At 38.7% G+C, this 15,787-nt stretch overlaps 1 protein-coding gene across 23 annotated transcripts in view; it reads right to left on the minus strand.

Moving 5' to 3' along the window:
- The window catches only part of CADPS2 (calcium dependent secretion activator 2), a 585,486-nt gene that overhangs the window by 330,798 nt on the left and 238,901 nt on the right, over positions 1–15,787 (minus strand). For all 23 annotated transcript variants that reach the window (XM_073328224.1, XM_073328216.1, XM_073328226.1 and 20 more), the window contains one exon: positions 9,147–9,383. In XM_073328224.1, coding sequence (XP_073184325.1) covers positions 9,147–9,383 — 237 coding nt within the window. The remainder of the gene's footprint in view (positions 1–9,146; positions 9,384–15,787) is intronic.

Consider the following 15,787-nt stretch of genomic DNA (forward strand, 5'->3'; position numbering starts at 1 on the left):
TAAATAATTGAGGTTATATTTTCCTCTCAAACCATATGTGCAGCTCCTCTTAATGCTAAATGACATTACATATTATAAACAAAATGCATACCCTTGATTTTTACTGTATTATGAACTGACATGCAAAATTCTAATCTAGTTGGAAAACTATGTTAGTGTAGTTATTTTTCAATATTAGCTAATCTTTACAGAAAGTACAGTAGTTGTCCCAATAATGAGAGACTCAGACCAATTATGGATACCAGACAATAACGCATTATGACGAGAGGAAAGATTTCTTGTGACTAAAGCACAAGACGGGGAGTCAAAGGACTTGGATTCTATTCACAGCCGCACCACATATTTCTTCTGTGGCTTTGAGCTTTTCTCTGTGCTCCAGTTTACCTCTTTACAGCTCTGTAACACAAAGATAATAGCCCAGATTTTCTGTTTGCTCAGGAAGAGGTCAGTGCAGCAGAAAAGAGAGAGACACACGTTTTCTTCATCTGTCCCCTCAGGCAACATGCTGGGTAATAGAAACTGCAGGGGGACTCTGGAACACATTGCAACAGCAGCGAGTCAGAGCCTTGCCCCCCTCACCCACTCGCAAGTTGAGGGAGGATCACTGGCAACAGCCCTGGAGTGGGATGCTACTGCTTGGGATTGGAAGCCTGGAGGAGGCTGTGGGCCACGTGACAGCTGCTAAGATTTGCCTCCAGCAGGCTCCAGCTGCCTCACAAGGGCCAGGCAGCACTGGCTACTACTGTGACAGGTCCCCTCTCTGCTCATGGGACATCTAAAAGCCTGGTGGCCTCAAGCTCTAGAGGCAGGGCAGTGGAGGGGGATAATGACTCCTTTGCAGACCTGTGTCAGAAAATTTTGAGATCCCATATGAGCAGAGAGGTTGCATGTGTGGGCAGAAAAACGTGAAATCTATTAAAGGACAAGGAAATAATTCAAGGGAAAATACAGTTGGAGGTTGCAGCTAAACAAGTGGCTGGACCTTTTTGAGTTACCAACGCCAGACCTATGACCATCCCCACCTAGATGTGGTCCCTAAAAAAGCTGAAGGAGAGTGTAGGATTATTCACCATTTATTTTACCCACAGGTGATATGGTGCTTTTGTCTTTCATCACTTTTAAACCCCTTAGCACCTGTGGACGAACATCTTTCACAAAACAATATTTCTATATCTCACCTCTCAGTCCTCATCCTCAGAGGAAACCTGCACAATGCCTTCAAAAGACAAACCTGGGAGCTTAAATTCATAACTTTGCTAGACTGTAAAAATCATGGTCTTAATAAAGACACTGGATTTATGGCTCATTATAACACTCTGTACCCCACTAACCACACCCACCCTTTCTTGTCCGATGACTGCAGATGTGTTAATGGGCCACTTCACATTGAACAGTTTCTTACAATACGGGTTGACTACTTATGCTAAACAATCTGTTCCACCTTGTATTTAGCTGTGACACTCTGACTACCTTTCCCAGACCTAAGAAGAGCTCTGTGTAGCCTAAAAGCTTGTTTCTTTCACCAGTAGACATTGGTCCAACAAAAAAGACATTGCCTCACACATCTTGTCTCTGTAACATCTGTACTTCGGCTTTTTTCTTTCTATTCACTTACAAAAACCCACCTTTAAAGATAAGGATGTGGGGGGAAAGTGCAAGGGATCTCATAGCTAATGGTAAAATGTACCATAAAGCCTCCAACACCATGACACAACATCATGCATTGTGAAATGGATAAAGCTAAGATGTCACCCCAATGTGGGGTGACAGGTACTGGGCTACTCGAAGCATTTTTTTAACTGAAAAGTACCACCAATATCTACAGAGCTTTGTAAAGAACAACAATTACATCATAACTTTATGAATGACTATCCTTGTCATTTGTGATCTCCATGCTCAGTACATTATTTCATAATCTCTAGTTGAGGCACTGAAACATTATGATACCTAATAATACCTATGCTTCCTTTTCTCATGCCAAATGAATAGCTCTGTTGAATGTAACTCTTATGATGACTCATTTCTATGTTGATGTGTTTTTGTTTTCTTCTTCAGTTTCCATTTTAATTAGAAGGTACTTTTGTCTTGGATATTAATTCTGGATGCTTGGAACAGAAAACTAAAGGGTCAAGACAATTCCAGGTGAAAGGAAATCATCATATTCTCATTAGGTGATAAACAGCTTTCTAGGTGCTATTTGTTTGTATTGTATTCCTTTCCTATACCTGTTTAGTAGCTGAAACAGACAAGATATTAAAAAGGCATCCTCTGCCACTATTTCTATCATTTTTGTTTCAAGCTGTTGTAAAAAGGTCCTCTTATAACAATTCCAACTTGTGAAACAGTCACTCTGTTTCATAAAACGATGATACCATCTGCATAGAAAATGTCTATACAATGAAAAATTGCCTGCTTACAAATACTAAACTCTGGAATGAAACATTATTATAATCCAAGTCAGAAATGAATGCTTGACTGAACAGTGATTTTAATACAGTCAACCCAGATTGCTTATGATGCTCAGTTGCAGTAACTTTGAATAGATGTATGAATAGTCTCAGAGGTTTCCTAAACTGTACAGTACATTTGCCTCGATGATTAATGTAGGCCATTTAACATACACACACACACACCCCTCCTGCTCTTAGTGTTTATTTTTGAAGGGCAGAAAGAGCGTGGAAAGCATCCAGTCTCTTAGAAAGCAGAAAAATGTCCGTTAACATGGGAAGTGGTCGGTATTTCAGTGACACGACCCAAAGAAAAACAACAACGGTATTTCAGAATTACGCTGTTTACCTGCTATTGTGATGTGGAATAACTAAGATTACTGTCCATGAAAGAGATGAAAGGGGAAGTACTCATTCTACTTTTTGTTTGTTTCCTTTGTGAATCTGATAGCATTTTGTGTGTAGCCTATTGCACTATAGTGACTTTTAATCGTGTGGGTCTTTCAAACTGACACAGAGAAGGCACAAAAATTTTAAAAGTAGGAAAATGTGGCTGTAAAATGATAGGAACTGGCAGTATGATGAAAGGGCAGATCTAAGTACCTGAAACGACTTTTAGCTTTTTTAAAATGGATTCCATTTCAAAGGTGACAGTGTCTCTTTAAGGAAATCATTGTACTTAAAGTTGCTAGCTATTTACATTTTATCCTGTGGGAATATCTCATTGTGATGACCAAAAAAAAATCTGGAATCTTAATTGTGCAGAGAGCAAAGTTTGCATTAACCTACATATAACATTTTGGCTACATTCCTTTATTATTTCCCCATTGCTTAGCCTCAGTTTGTACCCCTTTATCATTTTCAGTTGTGATCCCTTCTCATTTCTATCCTTGTAGACAGTGCTGGTTCCCAATATCTTCCACTCTGTTGAAATCAAGATATAGAGCCAGTTTATTACCTGCTTCCTAGATTTATTCTTTAAATAGCATTAATAGATTCCCTATGTTCTTTTTGTCTTTCATAATTCTCAAATAGCTGTTCAGACAAAGATTCCCTAATTTAACCACTTCCTGCAGAAGTATGGACTGGATATTTTAAGGTCCTCAACTTGCCAGCATTCAGATATTATAAACTGCATACAGCAGTACTAGCAAAATCCTGCTTTTCCTTCAGGGATACCACTTCATACTTTAGAGAGTGGATCAGTTTTTGTCCATCTCCTGCGTCGTGTATACAGAGGAATAAGTTCACTATGCTTCAGTTAAAAAAATCTATGATGTCAGCTTCAACTTAGTTTCTTTCCCCCCCGCCCCCTTTTTTTTTCTTTGAGATTTAGCTTTAAGTGAATAGGATGTGCGTGAATCGATCTCAGGCAAGAATCTGGCTTTCAGATTTTTAACACAGCATTTAAAATATAAGTCTCCCATGCTGAAAAAATGCTACCCCCATGCAATAACACTTCAGAAAAGTAATCTACTTTTTGACTTGTCAAAAATGAACTGTAGCCTCTTGACTGGTAGAGAGCCTGTCAGTGACAGAAAAGGCTACAAGAACTTTGTAAATTCACTAAAACAAGCTGGATAAAACAAGCTGTGCCACCAGACTCCTCATTGTTTAAGATGGATAAGTTTCTAGTGGAAAAAACTATATTCATTCCACATACAACATTTACAAGAAAATCTGATTTCTTCTTTTTCATCTCATCCCTGGGCATCTTTTAGACGTATTAGTAGTTGTGATTCTGCTGATCTCAATATATTTCCTCATGGTGTAAAATTTGTGTCCATCTCTAGAAATCTAAAGAAAGTTGCAGAAAGCCTTTTTTTGACATTCCCATTAAACTCTCAACATCTACTCGGTAAAAATCAATCTCTTTTTATAAAATAGGACATTTTCTGTGTATGCCAAGCATTGTAGGAGCTACACAACCAACATTTGCTATGGAGACTTATGGCACTATTTTCAGGCTTTGCATTCACTCTCTTAAGTGGGTTTGGTGAAAACAAGGGAGGTATGTATTGTTTTATATAATGGCTCGTTCATTTTATGTACTTTACCACTAACACAACCACTCACGTACCTGTCTAGCTGATGAACTGCTGCTCTTTTGATGCATGGAATGAAGGACTATTATTCTTTAAAAAAAAATGTTAGCCTTTTACATATGAATATTGCATGTAGAGGGGAAGCCCTACTCTTTTTGTTCTTTTCCAAGTAATTAAGGATTTAAATTGCTCTTAAAAATTCTGCCATTACAAGAATGCTAGACATGTTTTTGCATTGTGCATGGATCAATCAGAATCTTCCTATCATTTTGCATCTTATTAAAAATAAATCCAATGGAAGAAACTTGAGAGGTTAACTCCTGCATTAAACAATCTCAAATAAATTATTACTATCAGTTCAGGTACAGTATCGATGTGAACAGTGTGCATTTGCATTTTACTTTATGGCTCAGTAATGGCAAAGAAAATGGTCATAGCATTTTTCCTTAATTGTGACAGTTCTGAATTAGCATATTAAAGTCTTTAAAAAATTGAGAGAAAACTGTTACTAGTGTCCACTAATCACTGTGCTCTGAAGTCTAGTCTACTGACTTCAGAATTGACAGTTTAGGTGGTACACAGTACAGAAGACAATATCATTTAAAACATTTAGTCAGTGTAGATTGAAGCATTTCTTCAAAAGTTCACTTCTAACCATAAGTTACTAATGTCATCAAGCCATGTCAAGTATATGCAATAGGTACAGCAGAGAATTGTTGAAGATTTTAGTTTAGGATTTGGAAGCACTGTAACTGTTGACTTCTAGAAGCCACAGTAATAAATAGGAACAATTACAGACATGGAATTATTGGTAAAGGGTAGGGATGGTCAAAAAATTTCAAAGGAAATTTCAAAGGGTTTAATCAAAACCAAAATTTTTTTGCTAGTACAGATCAAATTTGTTGAAATTTTCCATGAAGAATATAAATGTGCTTCAGTTGTAAAAGTAGACCTGACCTGAAATGAGAAATATTTAGTTTCAGAATTTCTCCCTCTGCCTGAGCCACTACAATGCATCATGGGAATAGTAGTGCCATGTCCCTCCTGTTTTCATTCTCCATACAGTCCCAGTCTCCTGGCCAGACTTCACCTCCCAGGAAGCACTGCACGCTCTCACTGTGGTTGAGCAGCTGCAGTGCTTCACAGGAATTGTTGATTCTGAAACAAACGGAGAGGAAAGAGGAAACTTCAGCTCCCTCAGGGCACCACAGTTGCTCATGCACAGGGAGAGAGATAGCATCAAAAGGGGAAGGGAAAACATTTACTTTCAATCAAAAATGTCAAAATGAATCATTTCACCATTCCCAAATGCAAATTTCTTATTCTGCAAAAAGTTTTGATATTTTGACTTTGCTTCCTGAATTAAGATAAAATCCAAATGGCAAAATACTGCAATTTCCCACAGGGCAGAAGTTCTGTTTTTCAATCAGCTCTGATAAAGAGCAGTTCCTTAAAGAAGCACAGTCTGTCCCAGTTCACAGACCCAAAATTTAAACCTACCTAAAAATACAGGCTAACGTTTTCAAACACCTAAAAAAATGACATTTTCAAAGGTGCTGACCACCTACAACTCCAATTTTCATCACATCTCTGAAAACAATTTAGGAACTTAACTTATGTTTGAACATTTTACACATTTCATGTTCTGTGAAAAAGCGTGAGTCTTCCTAAATGAAGGGTATACATAACGCAAATAAAATCCCAGCTACTTACTTAAATAGCCAATTAGCAATGAATCCAAGATGCTCGGAATGTTTGTGATTACAGGCATACATATATGACTTGGGAAATATTTTTAGCCCAAGCAGCCAAATTATAAACAACTGAAAAGAAGGGGCTGTAATGGGAAGTATTAGGCAACTTTAATATAAGGATCACTTACCAGCTCCCCCAATAACAACACTGAAAGCTTTTTATTTAAAGACACATTGCTTAGAAAAGAACAATTGTTTAAGAAGTATATGCATACTTCTAAGTTTATTTTAAGCTACTTAAAAAAATTAAAACAATAATACATTCCAAGTTGCACTTTCGTTTATCCAGGTACCTATTCTCAAATGAGCTGAATGCGCTCTAAATGCAGCACATATAAAGATGTCAAATACAAACTTTGGTCCCTCTTTTTACTCATACTACTGTCACAAGGAGAGGCTAGTATTTCCTGGTATAGGATTTGCATTAATAGCCATAAGCCCTGATCCTGAAATCTTACGTCCTCGTGCTCGCCTACTGCAGTATTTTGGACTCAATGTGGGTGCAAGAATGCGCCCATATGGAACAGATTGCAGGATCAAGACCTTCAATTCTTCCTGAGTATTCTCAAAAAGATTCCTGGATTTTCCTCAAGAAAACAGCTAATTTCAAAAACTGTCTTCCCTGATGATATTAATAATGAGCATGGAAGATGTAAATTGTACATTTATTTATATTACTGCTGAGTAAAATGGATACTTTGTTTGTGAACTTCTACAGCTTTGAGTCCATGGCAGATGATAGACTATGTGTTAATAGTTGCAGAGTTAAGGCAAAAATAATTAAATTAAGGAAAAAAGAAAGAAAAAACAAAAGCAGACTTCTGATTTGCCTCTTCCTAGTTTTCCCCAGGGAAATCACACTAAAATAAATATGATAATACTTTCCCACACGATAAGACCCTTAATCTCTGGAGAAGCTATGCAGGTGAGCTGAAACAATGGAGGATAGGAAGTGAAAGCCAAAATGGACTGACAGATTAAAAAGAATTCCAGAGTTGATCAGATAACCTTCACTTTCATTCCTAATTATAGTCAACAGTATTCCTGTGTATTTAACAAATTAGCATGAAATTTATTCAAGGTTGCCAGTCACAAGGAGAGAGAGTGTAACATTTTGTAACTTTTACATTAAAATGTTCCCAATTAATATTACGTTGTTAAAGATAAGAGTGAAATAACCCAACTTATTTTTCAGACTCACACCTCTAGGTTGGTTCCAGAAAATTTATTTAGTAGAGGACCACAAGGCAATACTTTCAATGATGCAATCAAACTTTATTTTTAAAAATGATTAGTTAAACAAACAGGCATTCAGTTACTACTTACACAAATGCTATTATAATACAGTAGAACCTCAGTGACGAAGGTTGTTCGTAACTCTGAAACGTTCATAACTCTGAACAAGACGTTATGGGATGCTCCTCAGGGCAGACTGCTTGGAGGGGGGGGGGGGCTCACAGCTGTGCCTGCAAACTTTAGCATCTTCATCTTCCACCTGAAAGTGGCCGCCCGGCGAATGGGGGTGGGAACAGGCAGCTGGTTCTAGCCCCCTGGCTGCAAGGTGATAAGTGAGGAAGTGTAGCCCTTTAAAACTGAGCTGCTCCTTCATGATAGCACCACATCCAGAGCACAGCATGCAGGCAGGAGCTTGGGCTCCAGCATCAAACACTCCAGGCCAGGTTCAAGCAGGAGCTCGGGAAGTTTCTTTCCCGGCTCTTACTGAGCATGCAAACTTGTCCCCTTCCCTCCAGGGGTGGAGGGGAGGGAACTGTGCCCATGGCTTAGGAAAGCAGAGCAGACCCCAGCGCTGCTCCTGCTCTCCAGGCTCAGGGGTTCACAGCTGTGCCTGTGAAACTAAGTCAGCATCTTCACCTCCTACCTGTGAGTGGCTGTGCTCCCCACCCCATGTGTGGCGAGTAGGCGGTGGAGGAAGTGACAGGCAGCCCTAAAGTGCCTACCTTTAAGATGCAGCACAGGCACAATACAGTATTCACTTTTTTTTTTTTTTTTTGGTCTCTGCTGCTGCCTGATTGCTTACTTCCAGTTCCACATGGTGTCCGATTGACCAGTGAGTCCGTAACTCTAGTGTTCGCATCTTTGAGGTTCTACTGTACTCACACTCAATGACAAAATGGTATATCAATGCGGGGATCAGTCCACTGATAACAGAGGAAGTACAGCCATATAACACTAGAACCTAATGGTACCCTTTGGATGTTAACAGGCACTGTCTCACAATTTAGCAAAACTACACCTTCTATGCTCCATTATAATCCTAATTAACATTAAGTTGGCCTCGATGATCATGATATTTCCTCCACCTTCTTATTGTCTTTTCACACTACTTAAATTAACATCTGCACCAATGTCCCCCCATACTATCAATATAGCTGGTATTTTAGTAAAACATATACAATTTTAAAAAACATCCATTGAAAACTGTGCTCAAACCAGTTATAACCAAACATAATGGTAACATAACCCTACATCATGTCATTGCTGATTCGTACTTTCCCATAACTTATCTCCAAGTTATCTTTGACTTTCTTCACACTAGCAACTTCAGTTTCTCATACTCTTCTACATTTGGGCTAATTTAGGCCCCAAAGCGAATGTTTACTTATTTCTTAACCAAAGCCATCCTTTAGGCTACAGCTCACCTGACAACATAGTGATCCTGAGTCCTATTTTTAGTTTAAAGGGGAAAATGTACATGTGTTTGCACATAAACCCTAATTATTGAAAATTAAATTATGGTCTAGCTGTTTAACATATTAGTATGAAATTCTAAATATAACTACAAAACTACTGGGGAAGGACTAATCATAAGGAGGTAATAAGAAATAATATTCTAGAATCATTTAAATAATCAACAAATGTTACGTGATATATTCACTTACCTCTAATGTGAATGATAGCACCACATCTGACTTTGACAGCTGAATTTCATTTTCATCTCCTATGTCCAAGAAAGCAGAATTCTGTGATCGCTTTAACTTCTGCAATTTAAATTCTGGGCCACCTTTAGACACTGGAAGACTTTCCAAATTTGCCATTAGCAAATTCACTGAAGACCGCAACTCTTCTATAAACATGTTCTCCATTTCTTTCATTACAAACTTCGGAAATTTTCTTTCCTTGAAAATATTTTTAAAATTCAGAATGTCATTAATTATGTCATACCATAAATTTAGTTTAATTTACTAATCAATTGTCTATGTGCTTTCAGCCAAAGATAGTTAATTAAAATATAAATCTGAACTTCAGTGATTATCTAGGATTACACGTTACAAATACTTGGCTTTGGAAATCTATCCTAAATACATTGCTGTCTTTAGCGAGAAACAGTGTGAATTGAATTCCATCAAATACTTCAAACAGATTAAACCAAATTGCAACTTCTTGAGTACTTACAGAGAAAGAGAGATTAAAGGGCATCTTTCAAAGGAGGCAAGGCCAAATAATTCATTCTACCTTAATTTCAGAATGTGAGTATGTGCATGCATCTTACACAGTCTCTCTGCTCTACTTGTATATTCATCAACTTACTGTATCCCTTTAATGTTCACTGTTAATATCTGACAAGCTGACACAAAATTCAATTGTCCAGTAGTCCTTTTACTATTAAAAACTCTTCATATCTGGACACAGAAAGACTTTAAAAATGTGTCATCTAACTGTACTCATTTTTTGCTGGCAAAAACAGGCATCTCTCTGTTGAACCACAGAAAATTCCCCATTACCTGTTTCTAGTAAGGAGGCTGAAAACGATGGCCATTTAAAATGTTTACAATTGCTTTTTGCTACCCATACCATGTATAAGAAACAACAGGAACACTTAGCAGTTAAATAACAGATTTCATTCACAAATCTCAAGTGCTTTAAAAAAATGCAGGTAAGCATTTTGAGTACCGTTTTATAGATGAAACACATAGAGCTTAAGTGACACTCCCAAGGACACTCATTCAGTCAATTGCATCACCGAGTATAACACTAAGGACTCTTGATGCATGGTCTGATGACCATGTTTATGCCAGGTAAAGGAAATACCATTCTAATGTTAAGTAACATTTTAAAGATTTTAAGATTTGAATGGTTTAAGGGCAACCACAAGAAGGAAAGCCAATTACAACCAGAAATATTTTGTACAAGTCTAACAGTCAAAGGTATACAACAGATTTTTGCTTTGTGACAGCAATAAAATTGTAACAAGTTAAAACTCAGAGTGTTTTTAAGCAAAGCCCTTCCCAATGCTTTTGAAATTATAGATTACACAATTAAATGAAAAAAATGTCTTAGGAGGATAACTCAAGTAATATTCTGACTGTAACGTGGGAGGTTTTAGAATGTTAAAGATAGAACATTAGTCAATTGTGTTAAATGATCTTTCCTCTTTACTTTTTAAAGAAATGTCTTCTGTTCTTCTATCCTTACTTTACTTTTTTACCCAGACTTCTCTCAATTATTTTCAGGGTGATCTCCAAATGTCTAATACACCACTAACTCTCACTAGCAACAAAAGTAGTGGTGGCAACAACAGCGCCTATATTTCAAATCAAGTCACATTTGTAAATTTGCATTGTGCAATAAGCTTCTATTCTGGATTAGATAATCTGCACTCGACAAAGGAGCCCTGTATTACCCACTTGCCCCATCTCATGAAAGTATAGTCTAGCATCTTCAGTATATAGGCTATGGTTTTTTTCATAATACATTTCAGGAGAAGTCAAGTTGTGACAAATTGTGATAGCTGACATTTATTACAGATATTTTAGAGCAATAAAGTTTCCATTCTTTTTTCCCTCAATTATATTTCAAACTCCAAGTGGGGGTGTAGTTGATTTATGAAGCCCAAATCTTCTCAAAGATAATGCCTCCCAGTAGGCTGTAATTATCAAGGCTATGATCAGGATTACTGCAACATAATGGAACAAGCCCAAGTTACTGGGTGAGAAGTGGATCACTCTATAAAGTACCCTTTCTGTTTACTCCCTCTGAAGCATCTGGCGCTGGCCACTGTTGGTCTGACCCAGTATGGCCATTCTTATTATGTTCTTAAGCCATCCACTTTTGATAACTGAGACTGGGAGGTCCTCCGACCTGGAAAACAAGATGAGGTGGGAAAAATGGACTCCCAAGATTAAGATATGCTGATGAATCCTGAAAGAAAAGGTTGAAAAGACTAGAAGGAGAAGTAGGAGATAGTTCAGGATGACACACTTGGAACCTGGGTGGTTTCAATAGACTTTTGAACCAGACCCAGGAAGTCAGACTCCAGGGCCTTGTGGAGAGGAGAGACAGTGGAGAAGGTAGTCTGTCTGCTGCATGTCTGTAAGAAACATGATCCACTATGTTAGGGAAGTCAAAGTCAGCCAGATGTGATGCTGGCCACATCAGTCCCTTGTGTAACATTTGCTATGAAAATGACAAGCCTTGACCATGTTATTGGCTTGGTGGAACTTTGTTATGAAGAGGATAGTGATCAGTTGCTCTCCATGTCCAATGAAGGCAGGACAACAAGTAATGGGCTTAATCTGCAGCAAGGGAGAGTTAGGTTAGACATTAGGAAAAACTTTCTAACTATGTAGTTAGGCTCTGGAATAGGCTTCAAAGAGAGCTTGTGAAATCCCCACCCTTGGAAGTTTTTAAGAACAGGTTAGACAAATACCTGTCAGGGATGGTCTAGGTTTACTTGGTCCTGCCTCAGCACAGGGTTACTAGCATGGTATTGCTTCTGCTCCCTAACAGGATGAGCATAACAAACCCAGTCAAGTTTCCATGAGGAATATTCACAGAAAACAAATTTAAAGAAGCCTTGCAAATGATTACTAAAAGAAACTGAGCATGTGCCCTCTTTTGCGTCTTTATGATACAGAAAGAAAGCCCAACAATAGTTTGTTATTTGCTTTCTTTATTTTTTTGTAAACATAGAAAAGTAAACAATATAATATTTGGTCCTCCCTGTTCTTGCTGGAGAACTTCTAGGAAGTCTCAGAGCTCACAATATACATCTCTAACACTTTAATTGTAGAGGAAAAGGTGTTGAATCTTAATTAAAAAAAAGGCTTCCTTTATTCAAAATGCTAGGTAATGAAGTTAAATAGGTGTTAACAAAACAAACAACTTTTCCAGTCTGACTAAAATAAAAATTAGTTAAAACAGATATTAGCATTATAAGAATGTTTTTAGACTTTATGAAACGCTTGTGGGATGCCACATGTATTAATCCTACTTACAATATCTGTATCCCATGGTATAAAGTTATATTGCATGTTTGCATTGTAAATCTCTGCAATTGTGTAACTCACCAAACAGGAAAAGCAGCATTAATTAAGGTAAAGTGCTCGTCTTGCACACAAGATGGCCCATGGAAAGTCAATGAGGCATTGTGTAGTACCAAAGGACAGAGACCTTGTTGATTACATTCCTCACCCACTCCAGGAAGGGGAAACCTGTGCATGAACTCATCCCATCAGCTTGGAATCTGAGGTGAAGGGGATAAAAATCCCTGTCAAAGAGAAACTTGGTCTCTTTATGCTGCCTGGACTCTCAGGGGCAAAGATTCCTAAACGTAAGCAAGAAATCCCCATGCTGCTTATCATGTGTCATCCCTAACGGACACCTAGAACTGCTTATTATAGAAACTTATATATTCCCCCCCCCCCACTGTTCCTCAGATGTTCCTGTTAACCGCTGGAAATGACCCACCTTGATTATCACTACAAAAGGTTTTCTTTCCCTCCCCCGCTGCTGGTAATAGGTTTCAGAGTAGCAACCCTGTTAGTCTGTATTCGTAAAAAGAAAAGGAGTACTTGTGGCACCTTAGAGACTAACCAATTTATTTGAGCATAAGCTTTCGTAAGCTACAGCTCACTTCATCTGATGCATAAAAGTGGAAAATGAAGTGAGGATGTTTTTATACACACAGACCATGAAAAAATGGGTGTTTATCACTTCAAAAGGTTTTCTCCCCCCACCCCACTCTCCTGCTAGTAACAGCTTATCTGAAGTGATCACTCTTACCAGCAGGAGAGAGGGGGGGGGGAGAAAACCTTTTGAAGTGATCAACACCCATTTTTTCATTGTCTGTGTGTATAAAAACATCCTCACTGCATTTTCCACTTTTATTCATTCGATGAAGAGAGCTGTAGCTCATGAAAGCTTATGCTCAAATAAATTGGTTAGTCTCTAAGGTGCCACAAGTCCTCCTTTTCTTTTTGTAAATCTAAGACAGTAACTCGTGTGTGTGTGTGTGTGTGTGTGCACGCATGCGTTTCCTGTTTTAACCTTGTAAATTACTCCCATTTCTTTTCTTAGTTAATAAATCTTTAGCCAGGATTGGCTACAGGCATTGTCTTTGGTTTGAGATCTGAGTAGAGTTGATCTTGGGTAAGTGACTGGTCCTTTGGGACTGTGAGTTACCTAAATATTACCGTGATTTTTGGTGTAAAGTGACCATCTATCACATATTCCAGCTTGCCTGGGTGGCAAGATAGACTGGAATGCCCAAGGGAATGGTCTGTGACTCCATGGTAAGATTGTCATAGTGCTTTAAAAGTTCACACTTGTTGCTGTGTTGGAGAAATTTAATTATAGAGCACACAACCAGTTTGGGGTGTCTGCCCTGCTTTTTCACAGACAGCCTGCTCTGAGGTTGACACTCACGCTCCCCAGCCACTCCAGATGACGTGACACCACCCAATCCCCATTTATTTGACTATTTCTGATCTCAAGCACATTTCAGATATATGGAGCAATACAATATTTTCCATACCATACCAGTTAAAAATAAAAAACAACAGTAACTGTTATTTTGATAAAAACAGGAGTACTCTGAAACCTTGTGGCACCTTATAGACTAACAAATTTATTTGAGCATAAGATTTCATGGGCTACAGCCCACTTCATCGGATGCATGCAGTGGAAAATACAGTAGGACAATTTTATATACGCAGAGAACATGAAACAACAGGTGTTACCATGCACACTATAACAAGAGCGATCAGTTAAGGTGAACTATTACCAGCAGGAAAGGAAAAAAACCTTTTGTAGTGATAATCAAGATGGGCCATTTCCAGCAGCTGACAAGAACGTGTGAGGAACAGTAGGGGGGAAAAATAAACATGGGGAAATAGTTTTACTTTGTCTACTGACACATCCACTCCCAGTCTTTATTCAAGCCTAAGTTAATGGTTTGTCCAGTTTACAAATTAATTACAATTCAGCAGTCTCTCATTGAAGTCTGTTTTTGAAGTTTTTTTGTTCTAATATTGCGACTTTTAGCTCTGTAATTGAGTGACCAGAGAGACTGAAGTGTTCTCTGACTGGTTTTTGAATGTTATAATTCTTGACATCTGATTTGTGTCCATTTATTCTTTTATGTACAGACTGTCCGGTGTGGCCAATGTACATGGCAGGGGGCATTGCTGGCACATGATGGCATATATCACATTGGTAGATGTGCAAGTGAACGAGCCTCTGATAGTGTGGCAGATGTGATTAGGCCCTATGATGGTGTCCCCTGAACAGATAAGTGGACACATTTGGCAACGGGCTTTGTTGCAAGGATAGGTTCCTAGGTTAGTGTTTTTGTTGTGTGGTTGCTGGTGAGTATTTGCTTCAGGTTGGGGGGCTTTCTGTAAGCAAGGACTGGCCTGTCTCCCAAGATCTGTGAGAGTGATGGGTTATCCTTCAGAATAGGTTGTAGATCCTTGATGATGCATTGGAGAGGTTTTAGTTGGGGGCTGAAGGTGATGGCTAGTGGCGTTCTGTTACTTTCTTTGTTGGGCATGTCCTGTAGTAGGTGACTTCTGGGTACTCTTCTGACTCTGTCAATCTGTTTCTTCAGTTCAGCAGGTGGGTACTGTAGATGTAAGAACGCTTGATAGAGATCTTGTAGGTGTTTTTCTCGGTCTGAGGGGTTGGAGCAAATGTGGTTGCATTGTAGAGCTTGGCTGTAGACAATGGATCGTGTGGTGTGAGCTGGATGAAAGCTGGAGGCTTGTAGGTAAGTATAACGGTCAGTAGGTTTCTGGTATAGGGTGGTGTTTATGTGACCATCACTTATTAGCACTGTAGTGTCCAGGAAGTGGCTCTCTTGTGTGGACTGGTCCAGGCTGAGGTTGATGGTGGGATAGAAATTGTTGAAATCATGGTGGAATTCCTCAAGAGCTTCTTTTCCATGGGTCCAGATGATGAAGATGTCATCAATGTAGCACAAGTAGAGTAGGGGCATTAGGGGATGAGAGCTGAGGAAGCGTTTTTTAAGTCAGCCATAAAAATGTTGGCATACTGTGGGGCCATGTGGTACCCATAGCAGTGCCGCTGATTTGAAGGTATACATTGTCCCCAAATGTGAAATAGTTATGGGTGAGGACAAAGTAAAAAGTTCAGCCACCAGGTTTGCCGTGACATTATTGGGCTTGTAGTCCATCTTTGTGTGGAATGTTGGTGTAGAGGGCTTCTACATCCATAGTGGCCAGGATGGTGTTTTCAGGAAGATCGCCGATGGATTGTAGTTTCCTCAGGAAGTCAGTGTGTC

This window comes from Lepidochelys kempii, chromosome 1 (genome assembly GCF_965140265.1).
Source record: "Lepidochelys kempii isolate rLepKem1 chromosome 1, rLepKem1.hap2, whole genome shotgun sequence".
Classification (NCBI taxonomy): domain Eukaryota; kingdom Metazoa; phylum Chordata; order Testudines; family Cheloniidae; genus Lepidochelys; species Lepidochelys kempii.